Source organism: Acipenser ruthenus, chromosome 1 (assembly GCF_902713425.1).
Source record: "Acipenser ruthenus chromosome 1, fAciRut3.2 maternal haplotype, whole genome shotgun sequence".
NCBI classification, from domain to species: domain Eukaryota; kingdom Metazoa; phylum Chordata; class Actinopteri; order Acipenseriformes; family Acipenseridae; genus Acipenser; species Acipenser ruthenus.
Genome location: NC_081189.1, coordinates 19,355,012 through 19,375,744, shown reverse-complemented (window position 1 = coordinate 19,375,744; position 20,733 = coordinate 19,355,012). Strand labels below are relative to the sequence as shown.

At 37.7% G+C, this 20,733-nt stretch overlaps 1 protein-coding gene across 4 annotated transcripts; it reads right to left on the bottom strand.

Moving 5' to 3' along the window:
- Nucleotides 1-324: 324 nt before the first annotated feature.
- On the bottom strand, nt 325-19,493 carry LOC117973154 (nucleoporin p54-like). Of its 4 annotated transcripts, XM_059018004.1 has the most exons (14): nt 19,365-19,493; nt 15,243-15,335; nt 14,081-14,158; nt 11,384-11,419; nt 8,340-8,489; nt 7,887-8,113; nt 6,456-6,643; nt 5,984-6,180; nt 5,486-5,540; nt 4,864-4,957; nt 1,975-2,082; nt 1,501-1,620; nt 1,254-1,364; nt 325-871 (listed from the first exon to the last, which is right to left on the bottom strand). In XM_059018004.1, exons 1-14 carry the CDS (start codon nt 19,402-19,404, stop codon nt 743-745), a joined length of 1,626 nt encoding a protein of 541 aa, XP_058873987.1. In that variant the 5' UTR covers nt 19,405-19,493; the 3' UTR covers nt 325-742. The 4 variants fall into 4 exon arrangements, with proteins under 4 accessions (XP_058873987.1, XP_058874136.1, XP_058874060.1 ...); XM_059018153.1 differs by lacking the exon at nt 15,243-15,335; XM_059018077.1 differs by lacking the exon at nt 11,384-11,419 and having other exon boundaries at nt 19,365-19,490.
- Nucleotides 19,494-20,733: the final 1,240 nt, after the last annotated feature.

Below are 20,733 nucleotides of genomic sequence, written 5' to 3'. Positions count from 1 at the left end.
GGTTGATGGCTGGCAGATCATCTGTTTTGTTTTGTTCCTAGAAGCATATGCAGCACAAATATAAAAACACACAGAGTCCCAACCAAAGCAGACCAAGTGAGAAGTCTACTGACCCCTGTGGAAACAAAGACACACAGAAAGCCATCACTTTCAAACCTTCAAAAAGCCATCACTTTCAAAGATTAATAACCTCAATTCAAACATCTGAGTAAAAAAAGCAGAAAAATGCTTTTTGAGTTGTTTTTTTAAGCCAATACCTTATTCAGACCTTTTCAAGTTAAAGCATTACATCAGGGAAAATGTACTCATTTATGTTTCCAAACATAATTAGAAAGTTTTATTTATTTATTTATTGTTCCATTAAAGACAGTTCCGACTTTAAAACCAAACCTTTTTGCAGAAAATAGTCCTTGGATGGATATTCCAGTAAAAAAATTGAGGGATGCTGCACATTACTAAAACATAAGACTTGTGTCCTTACAAACAAAATCTGCTTTTGTAAAATACTTGGTCTGTCCAACAGAAGTGTTCTTTTATTTGTATTGTCACTGATAGGGAGTGGGAGACAGATATGCCAGTTGTGTCTGCTTAGCCACGTTACTGTCCAATTCAATTGGCTTCCCGTGTGATGTTAATAAGATTACCTTGATGAGGGAGCTTTCACTACCAAGGTATTCAGCACATAAATGCTCCCTACTGCCTTTCCCCCCCAATAACGTGATGCCTGAAAGCAGGTCTGTTGTCAGCTGAATGACCCTCCTCTGGTATGGACGCTGTCGTGAAGCCCATGTTCTATGAGCTTGATGTCCTCCACATCGTCCTTAACAACACTGATCAAATGGCTTAGGCCTTCCTGTTGCTGCTTCAAGTGCTGGACAGGAAAGGAAAATATTTCAGTGTAATTATAAACTGTCTCTGATATTGAGTTGTGTTCATTTTCTCCTCATTGCTATTCATTGTTAATTGTCCAGACAAAGGCCTTTCATAATGCTAACAGGCAATTATTTTTTCCATTTCAGTATCGTGAGAACTGCTGGCATTATTACACCAGCAGTCTAATCATAATCCTCCCCAATGGGATAGTTTAGATCATGGAAATTGACTCATCTCTAGTGTACAAAGCCATGACGCAGTAACAGTCGTGTGCTGGTTATTCGCAGAGTAAAGTAGCCTCGGCTCTGACACACAACATTAATCTGCAGGGCATGTTTTTATATTGTGCTGCTCCCAGAGCTTTACCAATATAAACTCACCTGCTTGATTTCCCGAAGGAGATCTGCATCTACACTGTACCGCTCCTCTGACCTGGCAGCTCCGAAGTGATTCTGCATCCTAATCTGAGACATGAGTTCATTCAGGCGACCCTGGAGGAAACAGTACTCATGGTTACCTTCCTAGAATATACTAAGCTTCTCACCTGAGATACGAAAGTGTTCAAAGACCATCAAATTTAGTATATTAAATAAATACATCACAGAAACAACCGACAAATCTGTTTACCTTAAACTGAGTTGGTGCGTTCAGTTCACTCTGTATTGTGTCCAGTTGAACACGTAGGTGTTCCTCATCAACCTGGATTGCATAGCCACTCTTTCTTTGGATTTCCTGCTTGATTAATACCTGAAGAAGTGAATCAAAAACAAATGAAGTATTGTGGAGTAAAACAGCACTTCCTAATTTAGGCTACATGTTTAAACTTTATGAATTCTTCAAAATAAAAAAGCACAATCGCTATATTGTTCTATAGCCAATCATAGTGGCGGTACCATGTACTCATGCAAATACTAAAATTGCATATATAGCCTTCATTATTAAAACAAAACCTGACAGGGGCCAGAACACCCTCAACAACTTGCACAAAGCAATGTCCAAGTTTCATCACCACTGAATGACTGGTGTTCAAATGTATTGCTAAGTGTGTTTGATATAAAGCTTGCTGGGTGATATTAAAAGGTAAATGGAGACCGCACTTACCTGCAAGACTCTGTGTGACAGGTCCATCAGTTTTCTCCTGTACTGGGCTATTTTTGCCACTGTTGTAGCCTGGTTCTTCTGTAGTTCACTTATATCTTCAGAGATTATCTATCAACAAATTGACAATGACAAAAGTGCAAGCATAAGACAACTGAATACATGACATATTTACCCATATTAAGAAATTTTGCAATAAAATATGAGGCATGGTGGTGACCTTGGTGCCCCAATCTGTCAAGTTTTACTGATTTGCAGAGAATGTTATATATATACACACACACACACACACAGAGTCTAACTTCACTATAACATACCCTTCTTATAACAAACACCCTTTAACGATCCAAGCCGTAAGAATCATTTTTTTTCAATGGAAATTAGCCCTATTAGAACAATCACTTTTACAAAATTTACCCGGATAAAACAATCTCGGTAGTGACTGACACTGAACTTTCTCCAGTGTGAATGTGTTATTATCAGTGAAAACAAACACCTTGGTAGGCTAATTCAAAGATAAGGCTGATTCATAGATAACCTATTGTAGTGTGAATCATGTGTGACGTATGCAACCGTTGCCATCTTCACACAAACTGCAACCATGGCAACAGGCAAAAAACAAACAGAAGACTTGAAAAGTTTACTACTCAGCTTTCTAACCAATAGCTGTTTGGCACAGATCCCAGGGCAGGGGAGTAAATGATGTTAATGACTATTTTTGGGCGGTTTTAGCAAAACGCTGCAGGTTTTTTTTATTTTTTAAACATGAAATCTCTGCCATGATTAACACAAAATGATTAATATAACACATCCAATCAGAATCGCAGCAAGAGCATTTATTCTTTTATCAATTCTAGATTCATCGCTTATTAAAATGTTGCGCCCTTGTTTGCATGCAGTTTTTTCATCCTGCACTCACAAAAACATGTACATTAAACCAATTTTACTTCTAAATGGCTAGCAGGGATCAATCAAATTCTTAAAAGGGGAAATATTTAATATATTAGAAAGCTACTTGTTAATAAAAAATGACCCCTTAATGTAGAATGATTGAGAGTAACTCCCTTATACACCGTTATAACGCGCTCCCATTTGCTCCATAATGCCATTACAGTAGCCCTTTTATACTCGTTATAAGCACTGTAAATGGCTTACTTTCAAATAAAAAAAAATAGATTTTTATTCATGCTGATATTTTTCAGTTTCCACTGTATTTGAAAATAAGTAATTTAATAGTGTGCATCTTTAAACAATAAAAGTAAATAGCTAAGTAGACTTATTTTTTAGGATGGCTAATTGCTGATCCAGGAGACACAGTCAAACACTGCAAAGTCTCAATAAGACATGCAAAAACAACGGAACATTAACAATGCTACTCCACATTCTGCCTTGAATAAAACAAACTACTTCCAAGTAGCACCCGCCATGTCCAAAGACATTGTAAATGACACAAACTGCACCAATCTCAAAGACATCCAGCTGCACAGAACGTAGTGCACAACAGTGATAAATTCAGTCCTGGGGCCATGCTTTTAAATTTTTTATTATGGTTTCTTTCAGGAAGAAGTAGGCAGGTTTTTGTAAAAGTAGTTGGCAACCCTGGTCAGCTGTCCTTCATTACAAATGTTAGTTGCAGATAGGCACGGTTGAAAGGTCATTTGTGTCACATAACAAGCAATATTTATTGGCAAGCTGCCCTCAATCAATAAACTTTAGCTTAGTCACACACTCGGTATGCACATTCATTCCCATTCGCGTCAGTACACTCCATAACCTAACAGTGAATTTTTTTTTTTTTTTTACTGTTTACTATTCTTTTTTAACTTCTTCAAATACTTGCTCCTCTCCTGTAACTTCTATCTTTCCTTAAGGTTTGTTTAAATGCTTGCTGTTCCACTTCTGACATGGAAAATGATTTGAATGTATTTATGCGTGCCGCATAAAGTGGGGTGTAGCCCCCTCAATATTTTGTTCTGGCCCCCCTTCCACCTCATCATGGAAAGTCTGCCGCTGCTGTCATGGCAAATCTGCCATGACCCCGCCACTGATTGATAGCTTACATTACTTAACTTGCATGCTTGTTGAGCAGTAAATTTTCAAGCGAGTTTCAACATTTTTGACAAAAAGAAAGGAAATTAGATGTCCATTTTAATGTAATAGCTTTAATAAAATTAAGATTAATACCATGTAGTTTTAATAGCATTACAGTGAAATAGATTTACTTTGTATTTGTATTATTAAATGGCAATCATAAATCGTATCATTTTAAGTGGTGAGCGCCCTGTGGCCCCCCAAGATTTGGACATTGCCTTATCTGGCCCTCCAGTGAATGTAATTGAATACCCCTGCCCTCTGTCTCTGTAAATCGCCTTGGATAAAGGTGTCTGCTAAATAAACAAATAATAATAATTTTAAAAAGCTGTTATGAAAAAAAAAAAAAAATTCTGTTGGTACGTATAAGACAAGTTTAATTACTCAGCAGGCTTGTTTATTTAGTTTTAAAATTAATAGAATTGTATTTTTTGTTTGAAATACAAGACTAGCAACACTAGGCTACCATTATTTAATGCTTATGATCTTGCAGCTTTGTAGTATTTATTTATATATTTTTGTTTTTTTTTTTCTGGCGGGGTATCACATTTTGAAAAGATTTTGCTAGGATTATCACTGTCAAAGTAAACTAATTTTAAACATTCTTCTGTGTTTGTAATATATTGTATTGCATACATCTCCAGTAAATGCGAATTTGGTTTACATTACTAGTTTCTGTATTTTATTCACGCATTCTAGTCACACGCAATGACACCTCATTTATCCACAGATTGCACACATCCATGGACCTAAACACGCAGATAAACAGAGTTCCACTGAATGAATATGGGGGGCACTTACATCCATTCTGGTCTGGTGCTGCTTTGTCATCTGCTCTTGGATCTTTAATCTTCTTAGTAGTTCTTTAAAACCAACCATTGGAACTGGAATCAAACTGCAAAAACAGCATGCATTTAGTACTGGGAATGAATATGGAAACACCCGAACAAATCATTCCAGCTTATTCAAGGTTTTTTTTTTGTTTTTGTTTTTTTAACCATATTAGCATGAGATTGCCTGCTGAATGTTTAAGATAAATAACAAAACTGACAAAACAATATTAAATAAATTCATTTGTTAGCAGTTAAAAAATAGAACATATTTTACCAAATGAACCACCCTAGTTTAAGAGCAGCAGCCCCGAAACCCCCCACCATGCATCACTGCATATTTGGGGCCAGGTTTTTAATACACCAGCTCACCTGTATCTTCAAATGGCCTGTAAATCACTGTTAAAAAGCTGAAACTTGTCCTGCTCAGAGAATAGGACCATTGCTTTATTTCTCCAGTCTAACTTTTCCCCTATAAGTAGATTTGATTTTAGCAGTTTCTAATTGATATACCTTTTGGATCTCTAATAGGAATACACTAAAGATACAAGACATTTTGACTATGCAAGAGCTCCTAGAAAAGAAAGACATACTTCTCTGCATCTGGATTGTCCACTTTAGCTTGCTCCCAAATTATTGGATCGACACCTGAAAAACATAAAATAATTAATAATTAATATAACCATCACAATAAATGTTTTAATACTCCCAGTCTCTAAATATCCCACCACCAAGTTGCTCTTTCCACCTTTTGATAAGCAGGCTGCATACAGGTGAGGGAAAAACACCTGTCATAGCTGTTCCAGAGTCAAACAAACCAAAATAAGACAGTTCAACAGTTTGAAGAAATCTGCATGCGCTTACCGCAAGAAACATGCATCAATACAGGGAAAATGGTAAATTCCACTTATTAATCCTAGATTCTTAAATCTAACAAAACATTTTTCTTCTGATATTTGGACTAATGCTTTTTTGTGTTGGATGCCTAATTACATTAATTCCAGTGATGACTAAATTGAGCAGTTGAGTCAATTCGTTGTTGCAGTCCTACTAATATGAAAAATGCGTTTCAGACATTCTTGTTCACCTACCAGCTGGCGGGTTCTGCAGGAGTTGTTTAAGCTGTGCCGGGGAAAGCTCTGTCCTGGTCAGAGTACGAACCACTCCCAGCTGCAACAGCTGATTCTTTATATTGGCCTGTTCAATGTAGTTAAAGAGTGTCGTGGCTGGAATCCTCTTCGATGTACCATTAGGAGAACGTTCAACGACATAAATGAGAACTTCTGTCCTGAAACAAATTAAAACCAACGCCTATTTAAAGCATAAAGGGATCAATGTTTTGCCAACAACTCCCTTTCTATGCATTGTTACAATAACTGATCATTTTACACATCCTACAAACAAAAAAGAAGTATGTTTTTTGTGTAAAATCATAACAGGTACTTCAGGTGAGGTTTCTGTCCTTAAATAAAGTACAAACAAACAAACTCTTTCATTAAACAAACTCAGATACCACTCTCCTAATTAAAAAGAACAGATGAACCCGGCTCCTGAGATACTTACTGATTGTCTGGCAGTGCTTTGACCCCCTCAACATTCACTGTCAGAGTCTGGTTGCCCCCCAGAACTTTATGAAGAGCCTCGACAAGCTGCTGCTGCAGATTCCGGATGTCATCTTCTTTCCTGTTCAAAGCCAAAATCACCAGGCCATCTTCATCTTTGCTGCCAGGGATGCAACTGAAGCCTACAGCCTGCAGAAAACAGAGGCATCATTATGACAAGAAAAATCAAATAAGACCCACGCTTCTCTCATCTCCCATATTGAGTCGTACAGTTACAATCGTATACATGTTTGTCTTGTCAGGAGAACTGGTGTCAAAATCACCAGGGATCTGGAAGTAATACTAGTAGTAAGCTATTTGTTTAAAAGTTTGTTTGAATTTATGAGCAATACCTTCTTGAGGCTGCCAAAACTGCTACCACTGTTCACTGCTTTAAACTAAGATGGTCAGTTAAAAATAGCTATGGATGTAGCATTATTCCTGGACAACAGGCAGACATTGTAAAATTATTGTTTTTGTGCCCTCAATCTGAGACAAAATTAGCAAAGTACACTACAAGTAGACTGCAAGAAACTACTATAAATAATTTGGATAGATGGATTAATGTATGTAGGTTAAGTTAGGTTGTTTTGGCCCTATTTGGCAAAAGCACTCCTTAACCCTTTGCGGTCCATTGTCGGACTGGGTCCGACATTGCAATTATTCCTCACAGGTCCTTTGTCGGACTGGGTCCGACATCATTATAGCAATGCAATAAACGGGTGTTTAGTCGTTTTTTCTCCGGAAAAAGCCGAGAAAACCATTCAATTGCCGAGTGGGAGCGACAGGAGCCGAGACAAGTCGGGAAAAAAAAGGCGTATCTCATGAATAGTCATACATGGTATCAGGTATCAGATAACGGGGCGTTCATAGTAAACAAGCTGGCTGAGTGCGTCAGCGCACAGAGACTATCATGGACATTTGCAGAGCTTTTTTCAGATGTTATAGTAATAAAATAATGACTTGGATCGCATTATTGAGGAGTTTGGTGATAAAACGAGTGATCCGGAGATGATCGATCGGTATGTACGACTATTATTATTATTATTATTATTTATTTCTTACATAGGTGAACGCTATAGCAAACAAAAGGGTGGGGCGGGGCTGGAGATGCCTAGTGAGTGCTTTGTTGATATGCAGGGCCATTTAAACCCGTTTGACTGTGAAAAAAAATACTTTTAAACAGCGCGTATAAAATTAACTGCGCGTGTGAAAATTAATTAGACCTGGCGTGCCTGACGCGCAGTTAATAAATGGACTGCAAAGGGTTAATTTAGCACCAATAGTACAAGGCACTAGCAGGTGGTCACAAGAACAGAGGCAAAGGATTTAATAAGCATGGAGGCCAAACAGCTCCCTCCAGTACTGCCAGCCTATCTTTCAAAAACCTTACCTTAAACCTGCAGAAGGGGTTTTCCTGTGTGAAGTCCACAGGCGGGATGCTGTTGTTAAAGTACCCTTTGCCTGTCCCCCAGAAAGCTTGCAGTTGGTTCCATTTAGCAAAGATGGCATCACGCTCATCTCCTAGAAGTGTTGGTGCAGACAGCGCGCTTGCTGTGTTGATCAGCTGATTGGACTGCACAGGGGCCTGTGCTAGCTGTCCAAAGAAGCCTCCTGAAGCTAAACACACAAGTAAGCGGTTAGCTGTACCTAACCTCCCACGGGGCTTAACAATGCTACTCCATCCTAGCTTAACTTGCTCCCCAAGTCAAATTACACATATTGGGCGCCACCACAGATCAAAGTACAAAGACAGGATACAATGTAGACCAAGTGAAGACATAGGGAACATGTGTGTATTTGCTTCTTAAAAATAGATTAGTATTTTAGTTATTTTCCAACTTACTCTGCTGCTGTGTGTTAAAGCCCCCGAAACCCAAACCAGTTCCCAGGCCAGTGCCAAGACTAGTCCCAAGACCAGTACTCGTGGTAGCGCCTGTGCCAAAACTAGAGGAAAAACCAAATCCTTTGTTCTGGGTGTGGCTAAAAAGTCCTCCTGTAAAAACAACACATAGACATTACAAAAAAACATACCTTACTGAAAAAATAAAACTTGAATTCACTGCAACTGTAAAATAGGTGAGAACATCAAAATATCTGAGAATGAAAATTAACATTCATTTATGTTAAATGAAGGTAAGGTCGGCCTGGCACTAAGGGACACTCCCTTTCTCTGTAGGGTTACACGACAATCAAGTTGAAATGGGTTTTGTATTTATTCAGCAGCTTTCATCTCAAAATAGCTTAACAATAACTCTACAACTGGATCATTGAGAAACAAACTTACAGTTGCTTTAGATGTTTATGTTTTTTTTTTTTTTCTGAACGTCACAAGAGCTTGTGTAGCCCATGACCTGTGTGTCCCCAATACGAGCACCCTCCCTAGTTGGAATGTGATATGCTGTGTTGTAGATTGTGGACCAAATGGGTCTAATGGAGAATAGCTGTAGAGTCATCTGTTAGAAAACAGGAGGTACTGCATGAGGACAGTGCTATAACTAAATATGAAGAGAGTCCATTCTAGTCATTAAGTGTATTTGTATTTGCTTACGATTGTAAGTTGCCCTGGACAAGGGCGTCTGCTAAGAAATAAATAAATAATAATAATAATAATAATAAGTGAAGCATATTAATAGGTCAATTCATAAGAAGTCCAGAAATGCAGATTCGTCAGTGCTATCGTTTGTTGGTGGGTGCATCAAAGCTGAACATGCTTCTTTAGGGAGTGTAGGTGTGCAGACTATTAGGAAGTGGCTGACACCAGTAGCTGCTCAAACTGATTATTTGGATCAAGCTCTCCACAGGTGAGGGTCATTGGTGTTGATTGAGCTAATTTATCATTCCAAGAGAGACAACTGAAGAAACAGCTGCTTGGATTTGTGTGGACTGCTGTTCTCCTAAAGAGTCTAAAGCCCGGACAAAATGTTTCCGCGTATATGCTGCATGATTCTGTGTTTCCAGAAACAAAGAAACATTTTGCCTTTAGCCAATCTGGAGAGACTCTGTGTGCATGTCATGGATCACGTGACTATGCAAGACGGTGACTTCTACAGAAGATGACATGCTTTGGAAACCTACTACAATCCATCGTTTTGTTGATATGTACGCTGACACACTGTAGTGTCATTTCGAGTTATTCGTGGTCCTACAAGCCTCAGCAGCTCCTCACAAGTATCTGGATCCATAAGAACAAAATTGCGATAACTTAAGCGTAGCTCATTTAAAAGATTATGGTACGCTCCTCTCTCCTCACGAATTAGGATCCACTCCCTTGTCCACATGACTCTGTTCCTGTGCTTTCCCCTTCTTTTACAGTTTTAGTGCAATTGTAAGTGCAGCACCACTCAGTGCACTAAGGCTTTTGGATCGTGTAGCAGGAACGATTACATGCTGCTTGAAAAAGTTTCCCTGACAATTTTTGATGAAACATGTTTCCACATGTAAGCTGGCCTTAAGAAAAGCAGCAATCACCACAAATCCAAGCAGCTGTTTCTTCACTTGATTCACTTTGAATGGTAAATTTGCCCAATCAACGATCCTCATCTGATTGTCCGCACCGATTGATTTCTGTGAACAGCTTGATCCAAATAACCAGTTTGTGCAACACCAGCAGCCATTTACACTTAAGTTTGACTTTAGTGAAAATACCAACAGCTGACTGTGACATGATGATTCATAACTCACAGATGACAGGTGGAATGAAAGCGGATTACTTTAATGTGGTAATTGAATTTTATACCTGGAAAGTTTAAGAATTTTATTTTATAAAACTAGGAATTGATAAACACTAGTTTTAACAAGTAATTCTCCGAGCCTTTCAGCCACATGTGGTAAGATATTTGATATTCTGAAACTAGTCATCCTCTTACACTGACATCACTTTTTTGGATAACAGACAACATGTCATGTTAAATGTTCATGTTATTTTAAAAAATAGTATTTATGGCACTGAAAAAAAAGAAAAAAGATATTATGAACCTATTGACTTCCAACTTAAAAGGGTCCATGCAAGGGTCGGGGGTTATCTACAACACATCAGATACCACATGACATGGTCCTGTGCAAGACCCACGCAGAGACATCCTTTTACATCAAATTCATATGTATAAGATTACTCTAGGTCAGGAGTGCGCAATTCCGGTCCTGGAGGGCCGGTGTCCCTCCTGGCTTTTGTTCCAACCTTGCCCTAAATTACTTAATTGGACCAATTATTACCAATTATTGGTCTAATTAAGTAATTTAGAACACAGTTGGAACAAAAGCCAGGAGGGATCCGGCCCTCCAGGACCGGAATTGTGCACCCCTGCTCTAGGTCTTTAGTCCAAAACTCAGGAAACCTCAATGTAAATATTACCTGACAAAACCTGTGTATTTCACCTGCTAAGGCTACCATTCTAGGCTACAATGAACAGCTGATGAGACTTTAACAAAAAGTACACCTGTGGTAAAGTAATGAATAGAAGTGATAATACACAACCATAGATATGTACCAATCTCCTCATTATTAGAAAACAGCACTTTATCACTTTAACTTGTGCAGGATAGGATCTGATAAAGCTGTCCAGGTATTGAGGTATTCAATTTCCTCACTGCTTTGGGTGCATATAGTAATCATGCAGGTACAGGGTTGGAGACAGATAATGGTGGGAATACTCACATTTTCTCAAACAAGCAACCAAAAAAGCAAGACAAAGACTGAATAAAGGGAAATGACTATGAAAAAGTGCTTTAAAAAAAGTATGTATTGTTTAAAGTATCTACCTGCACTAGCCAGGCTATTACCAACATTGAAAACAGTAGCTGCAGTTGTGGAGGCACCAAAATTCCCAATATTAAAGCTGACTGCCGCTGCGTTAGCATTTAATCCAAAACCCCCAAAATTAAACCCACCGGCAGTGGTGTTTGCAGCTCCCAGCCCACCAAATCCTGCAAAGAGGGAACAAGCAGCAAGAAAAGCAAGGCAAGGAAGGGTTAGTAAGAGAGAAAGAAACACAGTATTACACAGAATTACAGTGGAGCATAGTGGAGGGTACAGGACTACTCTGTAAGATGAAAGACAGGATCACAGCCAAAGAAGAGTTGCAATGACCTGCAGACAGCATTCACTACGAAATGCCAGGCCATTCTGCAATTTCACTCAAGCAAAGGGAGCTGCCCTGACCTACAAACCCAGACAGGATTGCCTAGTCAGACTTGTTATGAAATCCCTCATCACCAGATCAGTCTCAGTGCTGTCTGATAGAGTGGCTGGGTGTTAAAGAAGGGGTCAAGGCACGAGCTTAAGCAGTCACACTTCCGTGTTCTTGCTCTCACCAGCTGCACATTTTAGCTTAAGTTCAGTGTTAAAAAATATTGGGGTTCTACTGAATTCATTTCTTAAGGATCTGTTCTCCATCTTGAGAAATATCACTGGCATGTACCAATTCTGTTTTCATTGCATGTATTATTTATATCAGAATTCACATTTTTGTTGGTGTCCCAAAAACTGCAAAAAATGCGAAACAGCTTCTTATCAATTTCTTAAATGCACTAGGATGTACATTTTTTGTATTATAATAGTCTTATTAAGGGAACAGGATCTTGGTGCCTTAAGGGTTCTGGATGCACTTTGTCAGCCCTACTGTAAGTTTATAGAAATTATTTCAGTTTTAAATACTACACTTATTAATTTGGCATAATGTCTGCTGGTTTCCTTATAAATTGAATAATGGAACCAACATGATTAATAAAAACTGATTATTTCTATTTATGAGCATACTATTTTACCTTTAACATATGGGGTGCAGCGCTGTGGAGAAAGAACTATTGGTTTAGGTGAACAATGGATGATTTGAGGACATTTTACATGGATTGTATTCATATTTTATAACATCATTCTGTATACCTAATTATGCTTTTTTAAATATAATTAAACATGTTTATCCTTGTAATCTTAAATGTTTTTTTGTGGTTGTATATTTTCTTAGTATAAAAAAATTAGCTGAAGGCTGGTTAAAACTCTGAAGCAGATGGTGTGAAGCTATATCAACAACGTGACAATATGAACCTCTTCAACTCAATGGCAATGCATGCTTTACTTGAACAAAAGTTATTGTATTTCTTGCTCTTATTGTATTACTTGTATTGTAACACTTGAAATGTATTTGCTTACGATTGTAAGTCGCCCTGGATAAGGGCGTCTGCTAAGAAATAAATAATAATAATAATAACCCATCTTTAATTTCCTATTGAACAGTAAACAATTCAATTAACGTGGTAAGGTCTCAGCAGTTAAGACAGACGACAGATATACGATGCAAGCACAAATCAATATCTGAATGGTTGATCAAAACAACATAGCAACAATTACTGTCGAGGCTGGTTCAACTTTTACCTTCAGTGCGAAAAGTCAGTAGGGTACCATATTTCTACTTTTGCAGTGAATTTGGTGGGAATAGCCTTAACTATGTATGGAATGAACTAATTTGGGGTGAACGCAATCAAGTTAGGCAAGGGCATACTTAGTTGCCTGTCCTAAATGCTAGCAAGAAATTTTACCATTTCCTATTTTCACTAAGAAGTATTTATTCCAAGTAAAGTCTGAATACATGGCATTTTCTGTAATATCACTCCGAGTGGTCACAAAAACAACAAAAGAAGGATGTCCTATTGGAGGTGACAGAACAGGGGGTAACAAATGTGTCCTACATGTTGTATCTGTCAAAACAGAAAATCCGTGCAGTAAGATCCCTGACACTTTTTATAAATTATTTTTAGAAAATACATACACATTACTAAGAATAAATACATTAATACAGAAAATCTTAAATATAGTCTGGCATTTAAAACATCCAAAACTTTACTGACGTGTGCCTTGGTTCCTTCTAATCTTAGCACCAGTAATAGATTCAATCAAACAATACAGCTGTTGACAAAATAATAAGACAAAAGTGTGCTATCTCTTAGCAGCCGTAAAGTCACTTGATCTTAATATGAGATTCATATTAGGTCAGAGATCAATTTCATCAACATGTTCAAGGCAGGCCCGGCCTTAGCGATAGGTGGAGTAGGCAAATGCTTAGGGCAGCGAAATTCGGAGGGTGGCAAAATTGAACAAATTTGTGTGCAGCCTAGTGGTTTGGTACGATATACTGTACGAAATTAATATAACAAGCAAAACACTCCAGACAGCTAACTTTGATCTCTCTCAAGCAATTCAGCAGCTGGAGACACCAAAAATGTATCTCCAGAATTATCAAACAGACATGGGCTTTGGAGGGGCACTGAAATGCAAGGGAGTTGGCAGAGGAACTTCACATTGATGCCTGCTTTCCACCTGAGCTACACATTCGATCTCGTCAGAAAAAAAACCACTTCCACTACAAGGCAGAAATTCAAAGTTCACTTTTTTAACCAGGTATTGGACTCTGCTATACAAATGGTTGAGATATTTATTAGCAGTAGCTGTGGCGTAGGGGAAGGCAAGTTGATAAACTCACATCTCCCCTTATGGGGATGCTAAATTCAATGGCTACGATGCACCTGATACCTCATGCTGTCAATAGCTAAAACCGTTAATATTACATTACAGCGGTTGTGGAAATGTACCTGTTCCTGTAGCACCAAAGCCAAAGCCAGCTGATGGAGCTGCAGTTGTTGTAGTTCCAAAGCCCGGGGCAGCAAGACCTGAAAATGAACATAAAACAAAAATTAAAAAGAAGAAAACCCAATACAATAGGCCTTGAAAAAGATATGTCCTTGGAAATCTGAAACCAAGCCTTGTGTGCACCTTCTCTTTAGGGAAAGAAAGTCAAGGAGACAAAAGCATAATTAAGACTAATAGTCTGGTAAGAAAATTAGGCAGCCTGGCTATAACTAATTAAATAGTCTCAGTCTCATGTCGGAATAAAACAAACAAAAAGAATGTACATAAAACTTTATTTGGGCAGTTACTGAAGACCACCAAATGGCCCATATTCAGTGAAGTTATATTTCCTAGACTGCACAAGCAAAAGTATTTGACCATAAAACAAGAACAAATCAGCTTATATACCTTCATTTTAAAACTGATTTGGTGTTCACTGTTTTTAATACACGGCGTAATTTTTAGGAAGATTTGGTTAACTGATTATCACCACTGATTAAAACTCATGTGATTAATCTTTAAATTGATTATAACTCTACCATACATTGCACACAGAGCCAGACTGCCACATGTATATGTAATCAGATGTGTGGAGTGGTATTCTGGCTTTGGGGTGCAAGATACAGTATTAATGTACAGTATTATTAGGAAACACACACTTACATTCACATAGAATAGACACTGGACAAAATTAAACCTGTCACGGCACAGTCAATAGGTTGTAGGGACAGAATATACAGCCAGAACAACACTGAGAATCTAAAAAAAAATGGCCCATCACTTTTGAGACAGGAATGTTGCAGTCTTGGACACAGAAGCACCTTTCAACTAATCCCAGCCTATTGTGACAAAGCTGGGTTAATCAGCTTTTTTATTTTACAGAATGCATGTGATGCTCTATAATAAATTAAATCAGAGAGTCATGTGAGGGGCAGCCCATTTACACAAAGGTGTGTGCTGCTTCATCTGATAATGTTTTGTCCTACCTCTGTTGATATTGTATATTAAAACACGTTTAAATAAAGACAAAGACAACATTTATTTTTTATTGTTATGATTTTAGTAAGGAAGCAGCTGGTCCATCAAGGAATCTGAGGTTGAAAATGAACAGAGAAATGAACTTACTACCAAATCCAGATGCGGCAGTGGTGGTTGTACCAAAACCAAAACCAGTTGATGCTGTTGTTTTGGCACCAAATGAGCCAAATCCAGAGGAGCCTTAAGTAAGAAAAAAACATTTTGACTTGTGGTTCACCAATGGATTATTCTGCTATTTATACCAGCTGTAGATAACCAAATTACGCATCCCGTTAGATCCTGAAGTGAAGGTGAAATGATTATTATAAACCCCCAGAGCCAGACTGCCGCTCCACACATACATATACAAAGTACATATAAATGCAGCAGTCCAGGCTCTGTGGAAGCAATATGTAGTATTTCAAAATTAAAACATATATAGCAATACATCTATAAAACACACCTCTACTAGACCACTTAAATCAATTTCCATCCACAACGCACATATGAAACAGCAATTCTGGATAAGGTAAAAATGCATGTCAAAGTAGATTGAAAACTGCACCACTGCAGGATACAGTTGTAATGTGACCCACTGTCACTGTATGCATCTATGAACGTTGTTAATAACCATAAGCCTGTGTTGAAGATATTAGCTTTGTTCCTGCAAAATTTAATATTAGTACAGAAAAGCTATTCTTAAAAAACAATTAAAAAAAAAAATTCAATTTCTGTTTTATTCCTGAGCTACAACATAGTGATGTAGCCTAATTTATGAACTCATAGCTAAACAGTGGAAAGTAATGTTATATGTGCTTGTGTCTCTACAGCAAAACCTACCTTTTATTAAAGAACATTGACACATTGTATTGGCTGTTTTCTGATATCACAGTAGTATTACAAAAAGCCTGACACTACCTAACTCACAAATTATATTTAATAGCCACAACATGTAATAGTTTCAGTGCCATGTTATATGTAAACAAGTATTACTATATAGCCAGTCATCCCATGACCATGCTGGTTTACAGAATTACTTTTCCTACTAGACTGTGCTGCGCAGTATGCCTTTTTTGAGTGGATTCATTTTTTCCTAGTCCTCTTTAAAACCAATGTTTTTTTTTTTTTTTTTGTTTTGTTTTTTTAAACCCAACTCCATCTTAGCATAATATAGTTACACAACTCAATGTAGTTTGTAAAGAAACACATGAGTACAGCCAGGGCCAGATTAACACATAGGCAAACTAAACATGTGCCTAGGGCTTGAACTCAAAGGGGGGGGGGGACCCTAAACGGTTATGTTTTTTTTTTCTTTTTTTTTTTTTTTTACATATACAGATTTGACTGGAAAAACTTCACTTACTGACATTCGAACCGAGGCATGTATCTCAAAATCGAATTGTTCTGACAGGTGTTACGCAGATTTTTGTAACATTACCCCATATAATTCTGTATCCCCACATTATTCCAAGCTTGTGCAGATTCAGTTTTTAAAAGATCGCTGGACGTGCACGTGCGATATTTCTGTGCCCGAGCTCCGTTGTGTTCTCCATTGAGTTCTGCTGCAACTTGAAGACAAAACTAATTATGTGGCAAAATAAAAAAGCACATTTAACACCACTGGTTTTCTAGATATACAGTACGTTCAGCCTCCTGCGTTTCTCAACACACGAAACCCTCGATTAAAAGTAACCTTATACAACTTGTTCTTTTAAAACACATTTTCATTGTATTACATGTAAATACTGTTCAGAAACATAAGCGTTCATGTCCAGCGATCTTTGAAAAAATGCAGCTGTTTCAACGTGGAATCATCAAGGGTACAGAATTCTATAGGGTGCAGAACATATGTAACACCTAAACTTACTTGTATGCCAAAACATTGGTGATTTCTCTGCTCTTTGAGAAAAGGGCATTTTCTTTAATGAAGCAAGTCAAAACCCACCGGATCAAAAAAACAAGGAAACATTGTCGACTTTGCATGCAGTAAACTGTAACGTATTTGACTACACAACAATGTACAGGCATGCCTGTTTTTTACTATTTATTTTCGTGGACTATTGTGGAGCTACCGTTAGTGAACAAAAGTTTGAGCACCCTTCTATATATTATCTTTTTCAACTTCATATGATGTTCCTTGTTTGTTTGAACTGTTGCCTTTTCATTCAGAAAATCATGAAAAGTAATTGTCGAGCTGTGCTACAGGATTTCACGAAGGCTTCAGTTTTTTTACGGTTTTATTCTGAAATGTATTTAGCATACCTCCTACTGTTTAATTTTCTATCAGATTCATTCAGTTGTTCATAATAACTTCAAACTGAGAATTATACCTGTTGTAAAAGGGTGGAGGGCTAATTATAAAGGCTATAATGTATATAGAGGTGTGTGTATGTATATGTGTGTGTGACTGTTTGTTCAGGGGTAGGGGGCCCACAAGTGTATGCTTGCCTAGGGCCCAGTGATGGGTTAATCCAGCCCTGAATACGGCACTGTGTATCACCATATGAGACCTACCACATGCTCTCTTGATCCTATTCCTACAAAACTATTAAAAGATGTTCTTGGTGTTATTAATACCCACATTTTAACAATGATAAATGGTTCGCTTTCCTCCGGTAAAGCACAGTGGGACTGTCTGGCCTTGTCCTATCCTGGTTCAAATCTTATCTTTCTGATTGATTTCAGTTCGTCTCTATTGTGGAGGTAAAATCGGCATTATCAGAAGTTGTCTGTGGTGTTCCACAGGGCTCCATTCTAGGTCCCTTGTTTTTTTTTAATTATATATGCTACCGTTGAGAGACATTATCCGCAGACACCGAGTGAACTTCCATTGCTATGCTGATGATACTCAGCTATATTTGTCCCCAAAGCCAGGAATTTCTTCTGCCTGGGTGTTATTAGCTACTTGCCTTAAAGATATCAAGCATTGGATGTCACAGAATGTTCTAATGTTGAATTCAGATAAAACAGAGGTTATGCTAGTGGGATCACAGAACCAACTAAAAGTAAATGTGGGATTACATGAGCTTGACACTTGCAGTCTCTCATCAAAGCTTAAACTTGAAATTAAGAGTTTGGGGGCCATGTTCATTTGAGAATCATATTAGGGAAGTTACTAAAGTATCTTTTTACCATTTGAGAAATACAGCCAAACTTAGACCAGTTATTTCCGTATCTGATGACAAAAGACTAATGCATGCCTTTGTTTCATCTAGGATTGATTATTGTAATGCACTTTTTGTTTTGGTGTGCCAAAACATGTGGTATCAGGCTTGCAGCTTGTTCAGAATACCGCCGCTAGAATTCTGACTAAAACCAGGAAAAGTGAACATATTACCCCTGTTTTGGCCTCTTTACATTGACTCTCTGTGCAGTATAGAATTGATTTTAAGATTTTACTGTTAACTTACAAGGCCCTGAATGGATTAGCACCTAGTTATTTGCAGGAGTTACTGACCCTGTATCTTCCAAACCGCACTGAGATCACAGGATGCGGGGCTACTGGTTATTCCTTGGGTCAACAAAAGCAACACAGGGAGGTAGGGCTTTTTCTTGTAGAGCTCCGAAAATATGGAATGCTCTGCCTTCGTTTGTCAGGGAAACAGGGACTACAGTTTTCAAGTCTAGACTAAAAACACACTTTTATAAAATGTCTTTCTTATCTTAGTGGGTTTTAATGTAACTTTAAAGTTGCTGCTTTTGTATTATTATGTATACTGTTATTTAAATCTGTTATTTAAATGGCAGTTGTATGTGTGACATGCTATACAAATATATTGAGGTTTGTTCTTTTTTTCTGCTATGTACTGCACAGTGCTTTACGATACTTTTCTATAAAAAGCGCCATATAAATGCAATAAATAAATAAATTATACATAGGTAAACAACATGCCAGTCAGACACAAGCTGGGGACTGTTTGTTCCATTATTTCAAATAAAATTTGGCCCATGTTCTATAGTACGACAAGCACATTATGAAAATATATCACTATTTCAACCAGATACAGCATAAGGTAATACCCATCGTCTTACAGTACGGTACAGCCTACTGTGTCGCACTCAGGCCTGGCGCTGGAAGGTCTAAAAGAAAGAGCTACCCTGTCAACCCAACACACAGTATTAGTTGGACTTATGCGGAATAGCTTTATTTATTACATGTATTTATTTATATGTGGCTTAAAGTATTTCAATAACAGTTTTATTATTATTATTATTATTTATAAAACTCACCCGCAGTACTTGCGCCGCCGCCGCCAAAGCTGAACGCCATGATGCCGACTCCTTCTCTGCTGGGACTCCGGTTAGAAACGCAGGCAATAACATTCAGTTCCACTGTACTAGCGAAATGCAATACGTTTCTTTAGACACTACGTGTGTGACACAGTAACAGTAGTCTTAGTAGTAATTCAGCATAATTTACTTAGCTACCCAAAACAAATGCATCAACTCTTTTTTTTAACTTTTTTTTATTAAAGTACGTTGATATTCCTGTATTATGTAGCTACTGTCACACCCCTATGTCAAACCCCTATGTAACAACGTGTTAGTTGCGTACTGTATGTCAAAGGCTCACAAGGCAGCTGTTATTATTATTATTATAGCACAAAAAGCACCATCAATCCAACAAACGTAGTAAAATTGTGTTGTTTATTTATTTATGTATGTATTTCTTTTGCATGCAACATTATAACAATATACAGTATTGTCACGTTCAATTTTACACAAATGTAAGTCAACTAAAGTTGCCATAGTTTAGCCTTCTATACATTGTTCGTCCTTCTATGTATGTTTGTATTTTATCATGCCTTGCTGTTGACAGGCAAGTTTATGTAAATTCCACTAAAGCTGGCTTTAGCTGCAAATTTCAACTGCTGCGGATTTTCGATGTCCACTAGGAGGCATCATCACATTATGCGAGAATAATACCAGCAACCAAAAGGTATACAGTAGACTCCCGTTAATCCGTGCTTCCATAATCCGTGCGGTTTAATACAGTACATTGTCAAAATGTATTCGTGCAGAAATCATCTGATCTATGCGGAAGCGGGTGTTCGTACTCTTAGTGCAGAAATCAGCGTATCTGTGGGGCAACGGACGGTCATCATTTAATTTAATTCAATTGAATTGAGTACAGTAAACCAACGGACAGTACTGAATTGTAGTTACTGAAAGCAGCGACAAACGAACATAAAGGAGATTTAAGACTCTTAAAGCTTAATCTGCAGAAAGTAATTGTTGTTAATCTTGGCCTTTTTTCCACTCTGCTCAACGGGTGACTCGTGGGTAACTCGTTGGGTAAAAGTTCCAGTCTTTGGCTCTGGGACTGTTTAAAAAAAAAAACTGCTATAGATTTTAGTGTCCTGTATTCATTTCTAGTTTCTTTAGTATAGTAGCACTTCAAATGATAATTTAAAAAAAACGGTTTGAACTACAGTAGCTGATTTTCATTGGTTAGTTTGCCTTGCTACAGCACTAATGCATACCGTTTAGATTTTAATGTTCAAATGGCAGTCCTGAACAATTGTAACTTTTGTAAATTGACAATTATATATTCCATATTTTAAAATAATCCTAGAAAAATTAATCTGTTTTGAATATT

Bases quoted from the DNA above. Each gene is read 5' to 3' on its own strand.
- LOC117973154 (XM_059018004.1), bottom strand. From the start codon at position 19,404: ATGGCGTTCAGCTTTGGCGGCGGCGGCGCAAGTACTGCGG. The intron at 1,365-1,500 runs GTAAACAGATTT...TGTTTCCTCCAG, and splicing joins ACGCACCAACTCAGTTTAAG to GGTCGCCTGAATGAACTCAT. The intron at 872-1,253 runs GTGAGTTTATAT...TTTCCTGTCCAG, and splicing joins TCCTTCGGGAAATCAAGCAG to CACTTGAAGCAGCAACAGGA.